General features: G+C 43.3%; 1 protein-coding gene across 1 annotated transcript in view; it reads right to left on the bottom strand.

The window, feature by feature from the left end:
- COL4A6 (collagen type IV alpha 6 chain) overlaps positions 1-18,184 on the bottom strand; it is a 300,475-nt gene that overhangs the window by 16,578 nt on the left and 265,713 nt on the right. Inside the window, exons 24-35 of the mRNA XM_081276853.1 lie at positions 17,721-17,881; positions 17,085-17,264; positions 16,357-16,540; positions 9,721-9,792; positions 9,339-9,446; positions 8,095-8,316; positions 7,556-7,717; positions 5,809-5,979; positions 4,740-4,883; positions 3,301-3,426; positions 2,693-2,874; positions 573-636 (exon numbers count right to left, since the gene is read on the bottom strand). Of these exons, the coding sequence (XP_081132979.1) occupies positions 573-636; positions 2,693-2,874; positions 3,301-3,426; positions 4,740-4,883; positions 5,809-5,979; positions 7,556-7,717; positions 8,095-8,316; positions 9,339-9,446; positions 9,721-9,792; positions 16,357-16,540; positions 17,085-17,264; positions 17,721-17,881 (1,776 nt within the window). The remainder of the gene's footprint in view (positions 1-572; positions 637-2,692; positions 2,875-3,300; positions 3,427-4,739; positions 4,884-5,808; positions 5,980-7,555; positions 7,718-8,094; positions 8,317-9,338; positions 9,447-9,720; positions 9,793-16,356; positions 16,541-17,084; positions 17,265-17,720; positions 17,882-18,184) is intronic.

The following is an 18,184-nucleotide window of genomic DNA, read 5'->3' on the forward strand; positions in this document are numbered from 1 at the left end:
TCTGCACTAAAGAGATCTTCTTAACATATTCTTTTTCATATTCAAGATAACCAAAGGAGCTCTTTGATAAAATTATCTATTGGGTAAAAGGTGACTAATCAATTACAACTCAGAATCTGGGGTGCTACCAGGCTACTGGCATGAAATGCTGTTACATGCAGCAAATCTCCATTGGGAAATATATCGCTAGGCTCAGTATAAGCAGAGATGATGATAGATGGGGCCCTAAATCATCACCAGAATGGAACAGTATTACCAGCAAGGATGGGAAATTTTTCTGCTCAACAGACTCAGTTCATCAGGGGAAGAGACAGGAGCTGAGGTTCTCCCCTGCTGCTGAGTCTGGAAGGCAGATGAGCCAAGCTCTAAAGCCAAAGGACACCCTTCTCTTGGCACCATGAAAGTCCTGGAGATCTTGGTAGGTACCATGTTTTTTGTTGCATATAGAACTATTGATGGGGTTTGGCCAATTCATTTCCCCATAAACACTGAGACTACTCCCAAGGCAGCTCTGGGCCTGCTAGAAATTCACCCTCTTATAGAGAAACATTAAAAGAGAAAATGTTCCTTACCTTTTGAGCCTGGGAGACCAAATGCTCCTGGGAGTCCAGGAGCCCCAATGAGACCTTGTGAACCCTTCAAAGCAATACAGGAACCATCATTTCTGCCCAGAGCTCAGGGCTCCCCATCATTTTATTCCCCCTCTGCTCCCTAAGCCATTGCTTGAGAAATGTCTATTATACACAGTCAGGATAGACTGATGTATATTCTGTAAATAGGAAGGTGAAAAGCCAGGGGTCAAGGCACATACTTAGGGTTATTAGGGGCAGGATACTATCTGAAGATTAATCCTTGTCATTCATAATTCCTCATTGCTTATCAAAATTGAAATGTTGGCAAATCAATGTGTGGCTGCTCTAGCAAGTCTCTTAGAATATACAGAACATGCTAGGCCTGGTGGTGCATGCCTGTGATTCCTGTGACTCAGAAGGCTGAGGCAGGAGGATCGCAATTTCCAGGCCAGCCTCAGCAACTTAGATAGTCCTTAAGCATTACAGAAGACCCTGTCCCGAAAGAAAAACATAAAAGGACTGGGGATATAGCTCAGTGGTAAAGTGCGCTTGGATTCAATCCCCAGTACAAAAAAGAAAAGAAAGAAAATACAGAACACAACAATGCAGGTACCAGTACTCTGGTCAAAATTCTAGAACTATGACACATAAAGACAAGTGTTGCTTCACCACACAGGGCTAGTCCTTTGCCACAGGCTCCACAAAAAATGAGGTGTTTCTGACACTAGGTAGCAGGCTGTTTGTGTGCAGGTGCTGGAGTGTGAATTTGATAAATATTACCATTTTCACAGGAAAAGCTGCCTTCACTGGCTAATGTCTAACAGACTGAGTCTGGGAAGTGGGCACATCGGCTGCTATCAGCAGAGTTCTTCTACTGGTACCTAATATGGCTTTGATTCATTTGGATATGTACCCAGTAAAGACATATCACAGTGTTTTGGGCAGAAAGTTCAGTACTGCATTGTGTCACTGTGCCCACCAAACCATCATCCAGGACATCCCTTCATTCTGCCTGTTTCCTTACCTGGTGTCATCTGGCACACTGCCATAGTTACTCCTAATTATGAGCCTCTGCTCACAGTGGGGCCCCATCCAAAATGGCTTCCCACTTTATTTTCATCCCTCCTCATTATGTGAGTAGTCAGGACTATTCATTTTAGAACTATTTTTTTTGTATGTGTATACATTCAGGTATGTCTGAATTTTCTCTACCAGATGGATGGAGACTTTTAAAGGACAGAGACTTCACCTGAAGGGGGCACAGGTATTGTGTCCAGTTCATTTTGACCCTGGATATTGCTATTTGTGCAGAGCCTGCCATGTGTCTGACATAATGTTAAGTACTTTACATGTAGCATCTCACTTAATCCTCATTATTTTCTGAAAGAGATTTGAATATTATTCTCTATTTCTACAGAGGAGGAAAAGGAGTTTCAGGGAAATTAAGCAATGTGCACAAGATTACAGAGCTAATAAGTGATGGAGGCAAGATCCAAACTCTAGTTTGTCTCACAGCTAAGCTTACTCTACTCTGACTTTTAAGAGTCCAGAGAAACCAGGCTTAAATTTTTTGCTAGTTGTTGCCCCTTATGGAGCTTCAAAGACCTTTCTATCAAAACATCAAGAAGTCTGTACTGAATTCTTACAATGTGCCTGACTCAACATGGGATGCTGGCAGTGGGGTGCAGAAAAGAAAAGCATGTAAGGTTGTTCTTGTTCACAAGCCCTGGAAATCTCATTGAGGAAGTCAGATCCCCCACAGAACCAACTAGATCAATGTAAGCAGTGAGAAGTGAAGAGTGCCAGCACAGCAGGAGCTCAGAGACTCATACAGAGATAGTGCTGGGCTGGGGCCTAAGAGGCAGGCAGGTATTGGCAAATGCAGAAGAGGGAGGAGGCTCTGCCATGTGGAGGAGATAATGTGAGCAAAGACACAGTGGTGGGGATGTTCAGAAAGGGTGAGAAAAATCTGTCAGACACAAGGAGAGGGTTTTATTTGAGGATGTCTTAGGGGAAGGGGTTGGAAAGTGGGCTGAGATCAGTAAGGTGGGCACTGAGGGCATGTCCCCCTATACACAGGCCCTTCTTTGGTGGAAAGACAAAGATCTGGGCACACTTACACTTTCTCCTGGCATTCCTGGGAAACCTGTGATCCCTGGGGACCCCTTCAGGCCAGGTAAGCCCCGTAGGCCCATGGATCCAGGTGGGCCTGGCATCCCAGTAAGTCCTTTGATAGTGCTGGGGAAACCAGGAGCTCCAGGCAGGCCTGGTGACCCTGGACGGCCAGCCTCACCTTTGTCACCTGGGAAAGAAATAAAATGACTTGGCAAAATAATCTGGATAAGAGAAAACCAGCTCATCCAGACGCCCTGAGACACAGGCAGGAGGAGGGGTATTGGTTTGGGGAGGGGAGGTGTGACTTTTAGTCTTATGGGGCATGATGAGACTCCAGTCAAGGGCAAGTAGTTCGGTGCCCATGCCCCACTATCTGCCAGGCTCTTCCAGGGATGTTACAGACTGTGATTCAAAGCCTTAGTTCCACAGTGGTAATTGTAAATTACAGTCTTAAAAAGTCCAGGCAACCATCAGGCACAGAGAAGTCAGCCTTCTTGGACCCCTGGCTGCCACCCACACCACTGCACTGTGGGGCCTTTTCTCAAGAAGGAAGCCAAGTCTGGTTGTAAACTCTTTCTTGGACATTTCTTGCAACCATTCCCTGTCTCAGCACCTCTGGGCCCAGGAAATCCATTTGATCCAGCTGAGCCCTGAGAGCCTTTATCTCCTTTGAACCATAGGTTCAGCATTGGAGGTCTTGGACTGGGTACTCCAATTGGACCTGGATCGCCTCTGTCTCCTGCAAAGATGAACATTAGGTAGTGTGTGAGAGAGATTAGATACAGACTCAGACAAAGGTAGAGCTTTCATATCATTTCTTTCCATGCTACCCCCAGACTTATTTATGGGCCATTTTCATCCTCTTCTCCACTCCCATTTCCTCAAATTTGCATTTTTGTGTATGTAAATCTCCTTCTACAAACCCAAAATTGATCAGTAACTTTAGACCCATAGGAAAACTCTTCTCCAAGGATCATCTGGGAGATGTATGGATGTAGCCTTTGTTATGGTTTGGATAAATATCCCCCAAGGGCCCCATGTATGCAGCCTGTGGTGCATTGGGAGGTGGTATAGCCTTTGAGGTGGTGTAGCCTTTGAGAGTAGGGCCTAGTGGGTGGAAATTAAGTCTTTGTGGGCATGCCCTCCAAAGGGGCTATGGAACTCTGGAACTCTGGTCTCTCTCTCTCTCTCTCTCTCTCTTTTTCTGTGCTGGGGACTGAACCCAGGGCCTTGTGCATGTGAGGCCAGCACTCTACCAACTGAGCTATATCCCCAGCCCTCTTCCTCTCTCTTTTTTCCTTCTTGGCCACCATGATGTACTGCCTTAACACAGGCCTAAAGACAAGACAACCATATGACCATGAACTGAATCTTCTAAAACTAAGTCAAAATAAACTTTTCCTTGTTATAAATTATCTCAGGTATGAGTTACAATAATGGAGAACTAACAGACAATGGGGACTCTTGGGGATGGACTGATTTTGCACCACAAGATCATCACGAGCCTTTGGGGACTAGAGGCAGAATGATAAATCTCATTTCTTAAAAGCTTGGTGCACTAGGAGATGGTGGAAACTTGGAGAGGTGGGGACTAGTGTGAGGAAGTTATGGAGAATGTCCTCAGGGGATTGTTGGACTCTGGTCTTTTCCTTTTCCTCTTTCTCATTTGCTTCCCAGACACCATGGAGTAAGCAGCTTTCTCCATCACATGCTCCCTGCCATGATATTCTGCCTCACCACGTGACCAAAGGCAATAGGGCCAACTGCATGAACAGAAACCTCTGAATCCACAAACTAAAATAAAACTTTCCTTAATTAAGTTGTTTTCTCTCCAGTATTGGTATGGTAATGGAAATCTCAGTAACACAGCCTGTATTATGCAATGTTAACTCAGAAGTGATTATTAGTTTTTTGGTTTAAAGGACTTTATTCAGAAGCCCCAAATCTTATTATTTAACACAGGGTTGTTATAAGCTACAGAAGTGACAAAGTCAACAAGCAAAAGGAACATTGAGAAGAGTGGCAGTTCCAGCATTCACTTCTTCTACTCACCTTTTTCACCAGGAATCCCAGCCTGTCCAGATGTTCCCACTTTTCCGGCTGACCCAGGAATCCCCTTTAATCCACTTGCACCAGGAATACCAGGGAGACCCGGAATGCCCGGAAAACCTACCAGTCCAGTGGACCCCTTCTCACCTGTTGGGAAACAATAACTTCTATTATTATCACTGTTCTACAAATGAGGAAACCAATGGAGCTTAGAGAGGTAGAATTACTTGTCCAGAGTCACACAGCTAAGAAGTTTCACAGAAGGGAATAAAACCTAGGTTTTTCTAACTCTAAGTCTCAGTCATTACTAAGCTCTTAGTCATTACACATCACTTCACTCCCCTGAACAGGAATGTAGCACCAAGCAACACAAAGGAATGAAGCAGGAGGTTCTTATAATTCATCAAGTTAGAATTTATGTGTGGCACAGAAAAAAAGTCCTAGGGCCAGGAGGCAGGGAGAGAAGCTCTAGCCTACCTCTGATGCTAACAAATTGTGTGCCTTTGAATCACTTTCCCCTGCTTAAAACAGTGATGCCCAACCAGTGATGTCTGTCAAGGCAATCAAAGGAAGTAAGAGCTATCAGGTTCCATGATGGTGCAAATGAGCAATTTCAGTGTGGCTGGTACTGCCATGGGCTTTTCTTTCTTTCTTTCTTTCTTTCTTTCTTTCTTTCTTTCTTTCTTTCTTTCTTTCTTTCTTTCTTAATTGTACATGGACATAATACCTGTATTTAATTAATTAATTTTTATGTGGTGCTGAGGATGGAATCCAGTGCCTCACACATGCCAGGCAAGTATTCTACCACTGAGCTACAGCCCCAGCTCTGCCTTGGGCTTTTTGGACCATGATATTCAGCCCAGTGTTACATAGCAAGTAGTCTATGACTTAGCTTAGGCAGTCTTACTTTAGTACTAGGCTTGTCCAACTATCTTCACCAGAAGCCCTACCCACCTCCCTTTCTGTTGTTCCCCATTCCTGGGCAGAGAGAAGGGGCAAAGCTGGGCATCTGGTACTCACTAGTATTCACTGGTCACTTCACTGGCCTTCTTGATCACATCACTTCACTTACCCTTTGGGCCTGGGAGGCCTGGCAATCCAGTGACTCCTGGCAAACCTGGGCTCCCCAAGAAGCCAGTTAGCCCCGGAGATCCAGGAAGGCCTTTTATCCCAGGTAAGCCTCTTTTTCTAGTTGATCCAGAGTAACCTTTCTCGCCTTTTTGACCTTTCTTTCCAGGATGTCCTGAATCAGCACAAGAGAGAACACAGGACAGCTGTTAAGCAAGACTCTGGCCAGATCTGGACCACTGCCCATTCCCATAGCTTCTGGTTGGTTGGCTTGTTGGGTTTTGTAAATGGCCCTTTAACAATGACATATGCAAGCTGCTAACAGGCAGTTAGAGTTCTTAGTTGGCTGGAGCATTACTATCTACCACCCAGAGTGCCATGCCAAATGGCTATTACTTCCAACATGGCACAATAGCTGGCAGGGGGAACAACCTCCTTGTGATTTAAACTTTTCCCTTTATGAATGTGGCTCACGCTTTAGCTTCTGAATGGAGCTCTGGGAAGTCAGGGTGGCAACTGGGCTTCAGTTTCCCGGGTACTTCCAGCCTGAATTGCTCCACAGTTGCTGTTTCCTAAGCCAATCGGTGAGGTAGAGGTTAAAGCTGAGCTGTTGTTTCAGCCTCCCAGGGAGCCCTGGATGCAGGGCTGCCCTTTTAATCCCTCAAGCAAGCAGTTAAGTCAGCCAGTTCCTTGGCCTTAGGGTTGAAAGACCCCCTAGTGCCAAGTACTGTAGAAATCTACAAGGCCCATTTGATCTCCTAGGTATTCTGAGCTGTCTTTCACCATGCTTTAAGTTGGTCAATGGGATTAACCTCCTGAGCTGCTGCCAAAGTGGAACGTTCAGGTACAAAGCAAGGAAATTAAAAAACCAAAGGATTAAATCGATGACGACAGAGGTATTTGGGCCCCCAAGGACCTAAATGAATGGCTGACTTAGCTTTCTATGGAATGAAAAACATCAAGTAGCTAGGAGCCCCTGGATTCCATTGGGAGGCTGTGAAGGAGACTCCTCAACAAGGGAAGGAAATTCAATGGGAGCCAACCCCACAGCATGAGATCAGGGATCCTTGGCCCTGTAAGCAAGGCCATGTTATAGTGTATAATCAGATAAATCCCTGGTGGGGATCTTAGTCTGTAAGCTTGTGTGCTGTGTTTTTTCACCTAGGCAGCCTATGTGAAGACCCAGAAACACAGAAGGACAAAGGGGATAAAAAGGATATTAATGGCTCTGCAAATAACTCAACTTCAGTCACTGGGGCTGGAGCAAAGGGGAGATGATAGGGTCACTGAGGCAGTGTAAGGACATAGTGCACAAAAAAGACAAGTTGCAAACATTAGGTTGAAAGCAGCGGGTGCAGGGCCCTACCCTGAGTGAAAGCCACTTTTTGGCAATCATACTTTGCTCAAGCTCCTCCTCAACCCAAACTGAGCTCCCCACAGCCCCAGAAAAGGCAGTAGGATGCACTAGACCCACTTGTACAGTATGGGTGGCTCCTCTAACTGGGGAAGGCAGGAGGCCAGGTAAGCATGAAATGGGAGCATCAGGCCATGGGGAAGGGGGCAGGAAGTGATTTGTTGTCATATTTTGGAAGTTAAATTTCAGCAATCTGTTTTTCTTGGCACTGCCAGGAAGCCTTGAGATGTGAAACTTAAGAGCTGAGGAAATTCAAGTCTCTTTCTAGGTTCTGACCAGATCACACTGCCCAGAGCCTAAGTCTGTCAGGCGAGGGTTCTTCCTCTGATGAACCTACCTGAAGTTCCTGGAAGACCTGGTGCTCCTGGGACTCCAGATTTGCCCTTGATGCCATATGAACCAACAGACCCTGAGGGGCCTGGCTTTCCCACTTGTCCTGGTGTTCCAGGGCTGCCCCGCTCACCTTTGGGGCCTAGCAGGCCAGACTTTCCATGCAAACCTAATAAAAAGGAGGGGTACAGATAATCATAGCCATATTAGAGACTGAATCACCAAACCAACTTCCAGCAGAAGAGCTTGGCCGCAGGTACCACTGTCTTCTCAGCTCTAGCCTTGTTGCCTTCCCCAGCAGAAAGCTAGAGTCTTTGCAAGAAATCTGATTAGTCATTATGGTCACTTCTGGAATTACCAAGGTAAGAAAATGGACCTAGTCTATTTAGGGAAAATTTCCTAGATAAGAGAGACAGAACAAAATGATATTTCATGTTAAACACCTAATTACCCATCATCCCAGATTCATGTAAATATTCATGCAAGTGTACAAGCTACTGTAAAGCTTTCTGTAGATTGTTAAATAAGAGGGGCAAAAAGAGTCACCCTTGGGTCCTGGAAGGCCAGAGTCTCCAAGAAATCCTCTGTCCCCTGGCAATCCTTGTAGGCCTTGCTCCCCTGGAACACCGTTTTCAGCACCAAAGATGTCACCAGGGGCTCCCTTGGAACCTGGTAAACCTGGACTTCCAGCCTTCCCAGGCAAGCCATCTTTTCCAGGAATCCCAGGAAATCCAGGCAAGCCCTTCTCTCCACGAGATCCAGGAAATCCTAAGTGTCGAGAGGCAAAAATTAAAGGTCATGGATGTTTAGAAGTGATTTTGGGGGGTAGATATTTCTGACACAGTTTTTTTCCCTCAAAGGTAACATATTAATAAAGGTCAGGGGTCTCTATTCCTGGGAGACTTGTGCAGAGGCAGAGACTGTGTACTAAGTGACCTTAAGGAAGTTCTAGTTTTATAAGGTTGGCTATGGACAGAGCTCAGTAACCTGCTTCCTGGGGCTTGACAGGTACTGAAAAGCACAGGTAACACCCAAGGCCTCCTAGTAGAAGCTCAATCTCTTTGGGAGTTGTTTAACTCCTGCTGTTATATCCCCCTCTTCTTGGGTAAAGAGAGGATAGTGGAGAGAACCAAAGTTTCCAATAAGCTCTGGGATAGGTGGCCCAACATGAGCCCCAAGCTCCATAGTAGCAGCGGTTCAGAATCACCTGGGGTAACACAGAGATTGTTGGTTCCACCCTTGGAGTTTCTGATCAGTAGGTCTTTCAGACAGTATGCGAATCTGCATCACTAACAAGTTCCCAGTTGATACAGAAGCTGGCCCAGGGAACACAGTTTGAGAACCATTGGTGCAGTATAACCCCATGAAGCTCAGGTCAGAACAACAGGGTGTGAGAAAAGGGACAGAAAGAGACAACTTCCCTCTGACTGATCTAGATCTCTTTCTCTGACCTTTAAAGAAGTTGACCCAGGAAAATGCTATAGTAGACAACCTGGCAGAGTCCTAGCTCTGTCACCAGTGTTTTTGTAATTTTGGCAAGTCCTTTCCATCTGGGCCTCAGTTTTCTCATCTGAAAGTCAAGAGATTGTTCACTGATCTCAAATGGCCCTTATTGCGCTGATATGCTGACACCCTATGGCTCTATGGTTCATCTTGTCTGGGCATGAAATCAAACCATCCCAACCACACCAGAGAGCAAACCTAGCTTCCCATTGTTGGTCAAGGGCAGCCACAATCTGAATACACACACTGACACAAAGGATAAGCAAATGAGAAGCTCTTTTCCTTACCTGGCAATTCAGGGAGGTGAACTAATCCTGGATTTCCAGGCTCTCCTTTTTTTCCACGAGATCCAGGCTGACCTGCAGTCCCAGGGAGGCCACGGGCCCCTTTAGGGCCTAAAAATCCAAATGTAAGTAGTGAGGGGAAAGGGAAGTCAACATTCCTGGATATAATTGGTGATGTTCAGTCAAGAATCCCAGTTTCCTGGAGGGCCTCTATTATTCTCGCTTCCTCACATTACCCTCTCCAGCAGACATTCTGTTCCCTCAGTCCCTAAGGCAGCCCTTAGGAGAACTGTTGACCCTCAAATGCTACTGGGCTAGACTCTGCTTCTTTTGGCTCATGGCCTGTAAAGTGTCCTCAATGGCCTTCTCTGGTCTCATTCCATACCTGGGAATCCAGGAGCTCCTGGGAATCCTGATGGACCGTATGATCCAGGAATAATACAAGGCAAGGTAATTCCTGTAAATGGTAACATGTATAAATTACATGAACCCACTTAATCAGGGAAGATGTCCCCCTAGCAGGCTCTTTTACTTCCACTCCATTTAATGGGACAACCAAGTTCTCCCCACTGAGAAGACAGAAGCTCTCACAAAAAATCTTGCCATAGGAAGCTCTTGGGAATTACTATGAGTGAAATTGCTTATAGATGAGAATGCCCTTAGTGTCCAAGTGCCAGGATATCACTTATCAAACTGTTGCTGTCCAATGGGCCACCAGTCACCTATGCAGTGGGTGTTACATAACAAGGTTTGCTAGAGGTGGGCTGTGCTAGAAGAGCAGCAGATGGTAATTGCCTATTCACCCTGCCTTAGATAGAGCCTCTCCAGGATGTGTTTTTGGGGTTAGTACTGAGGGTCCACTATGCCTACATTACTAGATTGGAAGGTTTGAAGTCAAGATTCCTCAAGTTCATAACTATTCTTTTCTGGAAATAAAACTTTGCCCAAGGCATTCGGTTCTTTTGATAACCCTTCATTTGTTATCTAGTGAAACCCATTAATTTTTCTTGGTCAGGTGCACCCATAAGTCTGTACCAGGCAAATACCAAAGACCACTCTCTTGGCCATGACAGACAAAAATGAGGACCCCTACCACAGCTCCTTAAGTGGAACTATCAACACTGATACTCAGGGAGGAGGTCCAGTCAATTTCAATATTCAAGATGTTAAAATTGGTATGCATAACCTTCCCCTAGCAAATTATTTCTTGCTCATTCATAATGCAAACAAAAAAGTCCATAGGATCACAGAGGGGAGGTTTAATAAAATACTGGTGAACAAATTGTTTGTGGGCTCCCTCAAGTGCCATTTGCAAACAATTGTTATGCTAATTAAAAGTAGCCTAGCATATTCATTAAAAGAATCCCCCAAGGTCTGCTTTAAACCACAGGACCAATAGTTCTAATGAACTGCTATGGCATTGCCAGTATTTAAAATAAATCACAAATTGTATTTCTGAAAAATATAGAGAGAGAGCCTATGACTCAAACTGCTTACTGAACTGGCTGACATTCCTCTTCTGAGTCCACTTCTATTTTCCAACACGAAGCCTTGGCATTTAAAAAATTTTTAGTTATAGATGGACACAATATCTTTATTTTATTTGTTTATTTTTATGTGATGTTGAGGATGGAACCCAGTGCCTCACATGTGCTAGGCAAACACTCTACCACTGAGATACAGCCCCAGCCCCAAACCTTGGCATTTTTATCCCACTTATTTTATTTCTAAATCAAGACTGGGAATTGAACGATATAATATATTGGTTATGTTGAGTCTGAAGCCAGACAGACTTGATCTGGAATCCTAGTTCTGCTAATAATTATCAATGAAAGCAAGATGCTAAACTTCTTTAGCCTCATGTGTAAAATGGGAACTACATATCTCATATGGTGTTTTGTGAGGACCATATTAAACTGCTAATAGCACTTAGAACAGTGCCTGGCACCCTGGCATATGCTCAATGAATAATAGATCTCCTCATGCTTGCCTTGCATCTAGCATGCCACGAGGCCTTGGGTGACTCCCAGTACTGAAAAAATTCTTTTTTTTCTCATACTTAAGGAGAAGGAGAGTTCCTGCAAGGCTGTCCCCTGGTTTCTTCCTCAATCAGGCTAGTGACACTACTTTGTAGCCTGGGAAGCAATTTTCTGCTTCTAGATCTCAGGCTTTTACAGTCATGTTTCCACAGGTGGAAAGATGGCTTTAGGGCTGGATCCATAGGTGGTCACAACCACCTCCATCCTGTCAGATACTGAGATGACAGAGCTATTTCTGAGAATCATATCCCAACTCTGGAAATACACTCTATAGGCAAGCACTGCATGGTAAGATGCTTCACTGAAAGGAAGCTTCTATGCCTATGCTTTGCTCAGGCCTGGGTCCTCTGAACTAAGTAGAAGAACTACCTCCACAGCTGGTGTCATGAGAGGGATCTTGTAGAAGACTCTTCTGCCCACAACTATCTCCATAGCCCATTGACCCCAATGTGTTGAACTCTTAACCATTGTAGCTCTATTGCTTTATGTATTACTTAAGAAACAAACTGGATAAGGTATAAGTGTCTCTGGGATGGGGTCAAACACAAAGCCATCCATCCCCAATTTATGAGCTCAGTGTCATAGATTCTTTTCACCTGTGACAGCCAGATCAAAACAAAGACTTTAAAAGATGGGGATGAAGACAGGCATCTGTTCCTGTACAGGAAAAATAAAGATAAAAGGAAGGTATATAGAAACTACAGGAAATCGAGGACACACTTCCCTTCATAAGTTTGTCCCAGGCCGGTCCTATACACTGCACTACTTGTATACTGCAAGCATGGGTTCTAAATGGTGAGACAGTAAGGGCTTCACATCATATTGGTAGCTGGCTTTTACTTTACATCTTGTCTTCTGCATTCATAAATTCAAAACATTCTCAACAAAGCAGAAATCAGCCTTACCTTTGTTCTGTTTTGTAAGTGCAACAAATGACCCAATTATTCCAAATTTTCACACAAATGCCCTAATTCATCTTTAGAATACAAAGGACCTCTGGTTATAAAGATTTCTAACATCTTGATTTGCTCTGAGTCCAATGAATAAAGATCAGAATGCATGGATGATTGAAGGCACCTTTCGAAGGCAAGGCATGGCTCCAGTTAAAGTTCAGAAAATACAGTTGCTTAAGTCAGAGATTAGCCAAGCCATCAACATGCATGGTGAAAAGTATCAGCTCCTCTCAGGAGCTTCATGCCCATTTATTTCTGTATTCCCCCCAGGAGGTATGTGTTAGGGAGCCCTTGAAGCCGTGCCAGTGTCAGTGTCAGCCTTTGCATCTCAGCCTTAGAATCAGCCCTCCCCAAACAGGGGCATCAGTGTGATACTCAGGGCATAGAGTGTCAGAAACAAAAGTGAACAAAAAAGGAAGGGGCCTCTTGCCAACATTGGTGTCTGAGTAGAATAAGCTAGCTCTCACCTCCCTCTATGTCTAAGTCTCCTTTACCAACCTTTTCCCTGCAGCAGCAATCACCTAGACCAATCAAGTAAAGCAGAAATTAAAGCAAGACAGAAATTCGTTGAGGCCTAAGGGAAGTCTTGTCTACAGTCCAGATATGCCCACCAACCAAATCTGTTGTTTGGAATGAGTAGAGAGTGCTGGCATCCACACAGGATCATGCACACAGTAGCTGCTTCAGTAATAATCAGGGTGATGGATTACTATGAGCATCTGGAGCCAGAGTCTCTTTGGAAACAGCCAGTTGTCAGCTTGCCCAGGGTTTGTAATAATTCACACTACTAGGTTGAAAGGCTTCGGATGACTACATTCCCTTTCTTGGCAATGCAGCTGTCTTAGCCTAGGCTATCACTGGCAGGGGTGGGTAAATTTAAGAATGGCATTTTAATATTTTTGTAGCAACAGAAAAGGCTGTAAGCAAATGTCTGAAGCTCACAAGTTATTTGTTTTTAAAACTATGAGAAAACTAGGTTTGAGGAATTATATTTGCTTATTACAGAGAGAATGAGAAAGCCAATTCTCTAAATGAAATAATTGTTTTGAAAGTCTTGGTACTATGACAAGGACATTTTCTGTAAAAGGCATCTTCCAGGCTAAAGCTGACTATAGCACTATATTCATGAGAACTTTCTGTGTCCAGGAACTAGTAAATCCTGGAATAGTAGTGATCCCATGGGTGCCAGGCATGGTGGCACATGCCTATAATCCCAGTAGCTTGGGAGACTAAGACAGGGGGATCACTATTTCAAAGCCAGCCTCAGCAATGGCAAGGCCCTAAGCAACTGAGTGAGACTGTGTCTCTAAATAAAACACAAAATAGCGCTGGGGATGTGGTTCAGTGGTTGAGTGCCCCTGAGTTCAATCCCTGGTACCCACCCCCCAAAAAAGAAATGATCCCATAGGCTCTCCTGTTGACTCAGCCTGTTTTCAAACAGTTGTAATATTTCTATTATCCATAAGATTTGAGAGTGAATAAGGGTTTTTTTTGAGGTACTGGGGATTGAACTCAGGACCTTGAATACACTAAGCAAGGGCTCTACCACTGAGCTACATCCCTAATCACAAGAGTGAATAAGTTTATAGGTACCATATTATTATAACTCAATTTATAATCTAGTTGCCTGCAAAATGGGTTGACCTAGATTTAAGACCCATTGTTGGCAGAATAAAATTACCATTAAGATTGTTTCTGGAAAAAAAATGAAAAACAAACAAACAAACATTGATTTGGGAAACAGAGCTGGAAGCAAAGCCATAGCTGATACCAGGTCTTCCAAAGGCAAAATAGTATTGTTTGATAACATTCCTCATAGCCTTTGTAGGAATTTGTGAAATGACTACTGACTTGGATTTAAGAATCATGAATCATAAATCATCAAGTTTTTATCATAATGCTCATTACATCAATTCACAAAAATAGATTTTAGAATAAATAAAAATTTACAAGACCTGATATTCTGTCCTTTTAAAAAAATTCTTCAAGGTGACAAGGTGGAAAGAAAAGAAATTGGTCTAAGAAATAGCCACTTGGTGGATGGGAAGGCCATTTATTCTGCAACTAAATGTTAGTCTCCTATGGAGCGTTGTACTCACTATCCTAGGCAGGTAGAGACAAGCTAAGAAATATTATTCACCCTCCTTAGTTTCCAGAGACTTACAGTGTGGTTGGGCAAAGTAAAAGCACTATTTAAAAGAGATATACAATTTAGCAATATATGATTAGCTATACAATTTAGTAGCAATGACATACAGTAGAAGTCAAGGGAAAGCTTAATGGAAGAAGTATGGCTTATGTTGAACCTTGAAAGATGAATATGATGTGATTACATAGAGAAAAGAGGAAAAGTACTACAGAAAAAGGAAACATAAGCAAAATATTTGAGTTATAAATGAACATATTTGTGTTCAGTATAGTGAAGATTGTTTATTACTAAGAGTATGAGATAAATTTGAAAAGGTTTGTTGTGTCCATGTTTTGGGAATTTTGGGAATTCCAGGCTGAGGAGTTTGGAAATTATTCTTCATTCAGTAGGGACTATTCATAGCTTTGGACTAGGACATAACTTGATGACATTGGCATTTTACAAGTATTAAATTGGCAATAGTGTTCATAGTATAATTGAATGGGATGTCTGGAGGTAGGAAATGAGAAACTACTTAGGAAGTTGTCATTCACTCACTTATCCATTCATCCATCCAACATCCAAGCAACCAACCATTTATTTATTCCAAAAAGTATAGAGGTATGTGATGAGCTAAGCATGAGATAATAAAAACTTAGTAGCAAGAATATAAGAGGGGCTGGGGATGTGGCTCAAGCGGTAGCGCACTCGCCTGGCATGCGTGCGGCCCGGGTTTGATCCTCAGCACCACATACAAACAAAGATGTTGTGTCTGCCAAAAACTAAAAAAAAATTAATAAATATTAAAATTCTCTCTCTCTCTCTCTCTCTCTCTCTCTCTCTCTCTCTCTCTCTCTCTCTCTCTCTCTCTCCCACACACACACAACCTCTCTCTCTTTAAAAAAAAGAATATAAGAGGCATTTCAAAGGAAGAAAAAGAGATAACCTCAATTTTTCAAACTTCTGATGACTATAAGAAGTGTGAAGATGGATGGAACTTAAGAACACTATGTTGAACGAAATAAGCCAAACTCAGAAGGTCAAGGATCATATGAAAATTGAAGGCATACCAGTAGAGGAAAGGGACAGGGGGTAGAAGAAGTGAAGGAAGGAGGGAAATGCTGGGGAGTGACATTGGCCAAATTATATTGTTATATTATGCTCATGTATAAATATATAACAATAAATCCCACCATTATGTACAACTATAATGCACCAATAAAAATGTGGAAAAAAAGAGGTAAAAATAAAAGTGTGATGCCACTAAGGGAAACAGAAAAGTTGTGGAATACAGAACAGAAGTTCAGATGAAGAGCTGTTCTGAGTGTATTGAAAGAAGATGATATTCGCATAGGACATTCATAATATATAAGCAGGACTGTCATTATTATATAGCCTAAAATTCAAGTAGGAAAATAAATTATAAATGGGAATTAATATAATAAGTAAGGGTCAGATTAAATGCAACTAGTGCCTCTGCACAATCCAAGATTCCATCAACTGAAGAAAGGATCTTCCCTGCTGATGAAATTACCATACAACTTAGAGGACACCTTGTCTAATTCCCCACTCATTATTTTGATGACATTTGCAGTAAATGGTCATCCAGCTTCTCCTTGAACTTTCCCTGGGATTATGAGCTCATAACATCCGTAGGCAGCTCTGTGACATTTTCAGACTGCTCTGTTCCTCACTAAATAGAGCTGAAATCCATATTATTCTGCCTTCTAAGCTTATCACAATACAATTATGATTCTTTTCTCACTTAAAAATGCTTAAGAGGATTAAAAGTAGTAATTATTGTCAACCTATTCTCTTCTGATGACACATTTCATGGAGTCATAGTTACTCTAAAGGGGTTGAATATTCAAGTCCAAAAGTCATCTGGTTCCATGACTCACCTGGAGGTCCTTGGAGGCCTTTTTGCCCTGGCAATCCATCTATTCCTTTATCTCCAGGAAGCCCACGGGGTCCAGGAAGTCCTGGTAGCCCAAGTCCTGGAGGGCCAGTTGGACCATGATGGCCTTTTTCACCAGGAAGTCCTGGGAACCCCTTTTCACCTGGGAAGCCCTGTCCACCATCACCCTAGATAACACAAAAAAGAATGAAAGTCTATCTCAGAGACTTTCTTGGAGAGTCCTCTGATCATAGGAATAAGTTAACCAATATGACCAATGATTGTTTCACTAAAATTCTCCATGACTGTAGTTTATTAATCAACCTTCTCTGAGTTTAGTTAGTGGGAATGGTCTTTCAATTCTGTGTGATCTGATACTTCAAAAGGTTCTCTGCTGTGGGGAGAGGGCAGGCAATGAGCAGTATAACAACCCTTGAGGTCATAGAAAGCAGTTGAATTACGTGAAGGAGAAAGCTACTGAGAAGCTGAAACATTTTCAAGTACATTTGGTCAATTGTTACTAGCATTTATCAAAGGAGACAATGATCATTCTGAGAAAAAGATTCCAATTTTACAGGAAGAAAAGCACAGAGCCTAAAATGTCATTGCAGAGCCAGGATGAGATGCTCCAAACTCTATTCTGTCCTGTTTCCTGGTCCAGGGGCCATCAGATCTCCCCTAAGTCAGGTGTGAGAATTTACAGAGTTAATTATCCAGGAACGATCAACTTACCCGAAGGCCTGGCAGACCTGGTAAACCTGGTACTCCATCCTTGCCTGGGGCTCCTGTTAGACCAGGAAACCCTTGGGGGCCAGGATCACCTTTCTCCCCTGGCATGCCAGATCCTGTACTGAGAGTTGGTTCACCCTTCTTTCCTTTGGGGCCTACAAGACCTGGAGGCCCAAATAATCCCTGACAAAACAGATAAAAGGGAATAATGGGGAGATGTAGACTTTGTAGAATTCTGGCACATATGATCTAAGGGGTCCTTGGGTACATATTGGTACTGCTCTGGACACTTGATTACATGGTCATCTTGAATAATAACTGCCCCATTTTCTGTGTCCTTTCTAAATTTTGAAATATCTGAGAGTTGAAATCTCATCTTAATTCCTGTTTTATCTTCAGGGCCCAGCATGGTGCTAGGCAAATGTAAATAATTTTGTGGGAGGAAGGGAAAGAAGGAGGGAGGGAAGGTTATAGCACAGAGGGACTTTAGAATTCTTTGTGTTATGGATCAAAACCCCAAAGCTTTGTTTTATATCCTTCTTTTATGTGCTTTAGGAAAGTGATTGGTGAGGAGTGAGGGACACTTGAAAGCTCCCTTTTCTACCTTCTACCTCAGGGCCAAACTTTGGCAAGACTTACTGGAGCCCCTGCTGGGCCTTGTGTGCCCCCTGAGCCTGGATCTCCTCTGGTTCCTTTAAGGCCTGGAAGGCCCATGAGACCTTGTGGCCCAGGCAGACCTGGTTCTCCGGGTGGGCCAGTATTGGGGACACCACCATCACAAGCACAAAATCCCGAGTCCCCTGGGAGAAAAACAGATGACATAAAATAAAGTGGGTCCTCTATCTAAGAAGAAGGAAGACTTGATATTGGTTATTTGTGACTTGAATAACTTGCCTTGGAGAGAATCAAGAGACCTGCAGAAAAGAGACTTAAATGAACTAGGCTTACTCTCCCTCAGAGTACATCTGTGCTAGTAATTCAAATTCCATTAGTCTGGGATGATGTCAGCCATCCATTGAGCCCAATGTGCAATCACTGTTGAGAACCACTGACTTAAACTTAACCAACTGAGAGTCAGAAAATGATAAGCCCTGAAACTGAGA

Source organism: Spermophilus citellus (assembly GCF_964194105.1).
Source record: "Spermophilus citellus genome assembly, chromosome: X".
NCBI classification, from domain to species: Eukaryota; Metazoa; Chordata; class Mammalia; order Rodentia; family Sciuridae; genus Spermophilus; species Spermophilus citellus.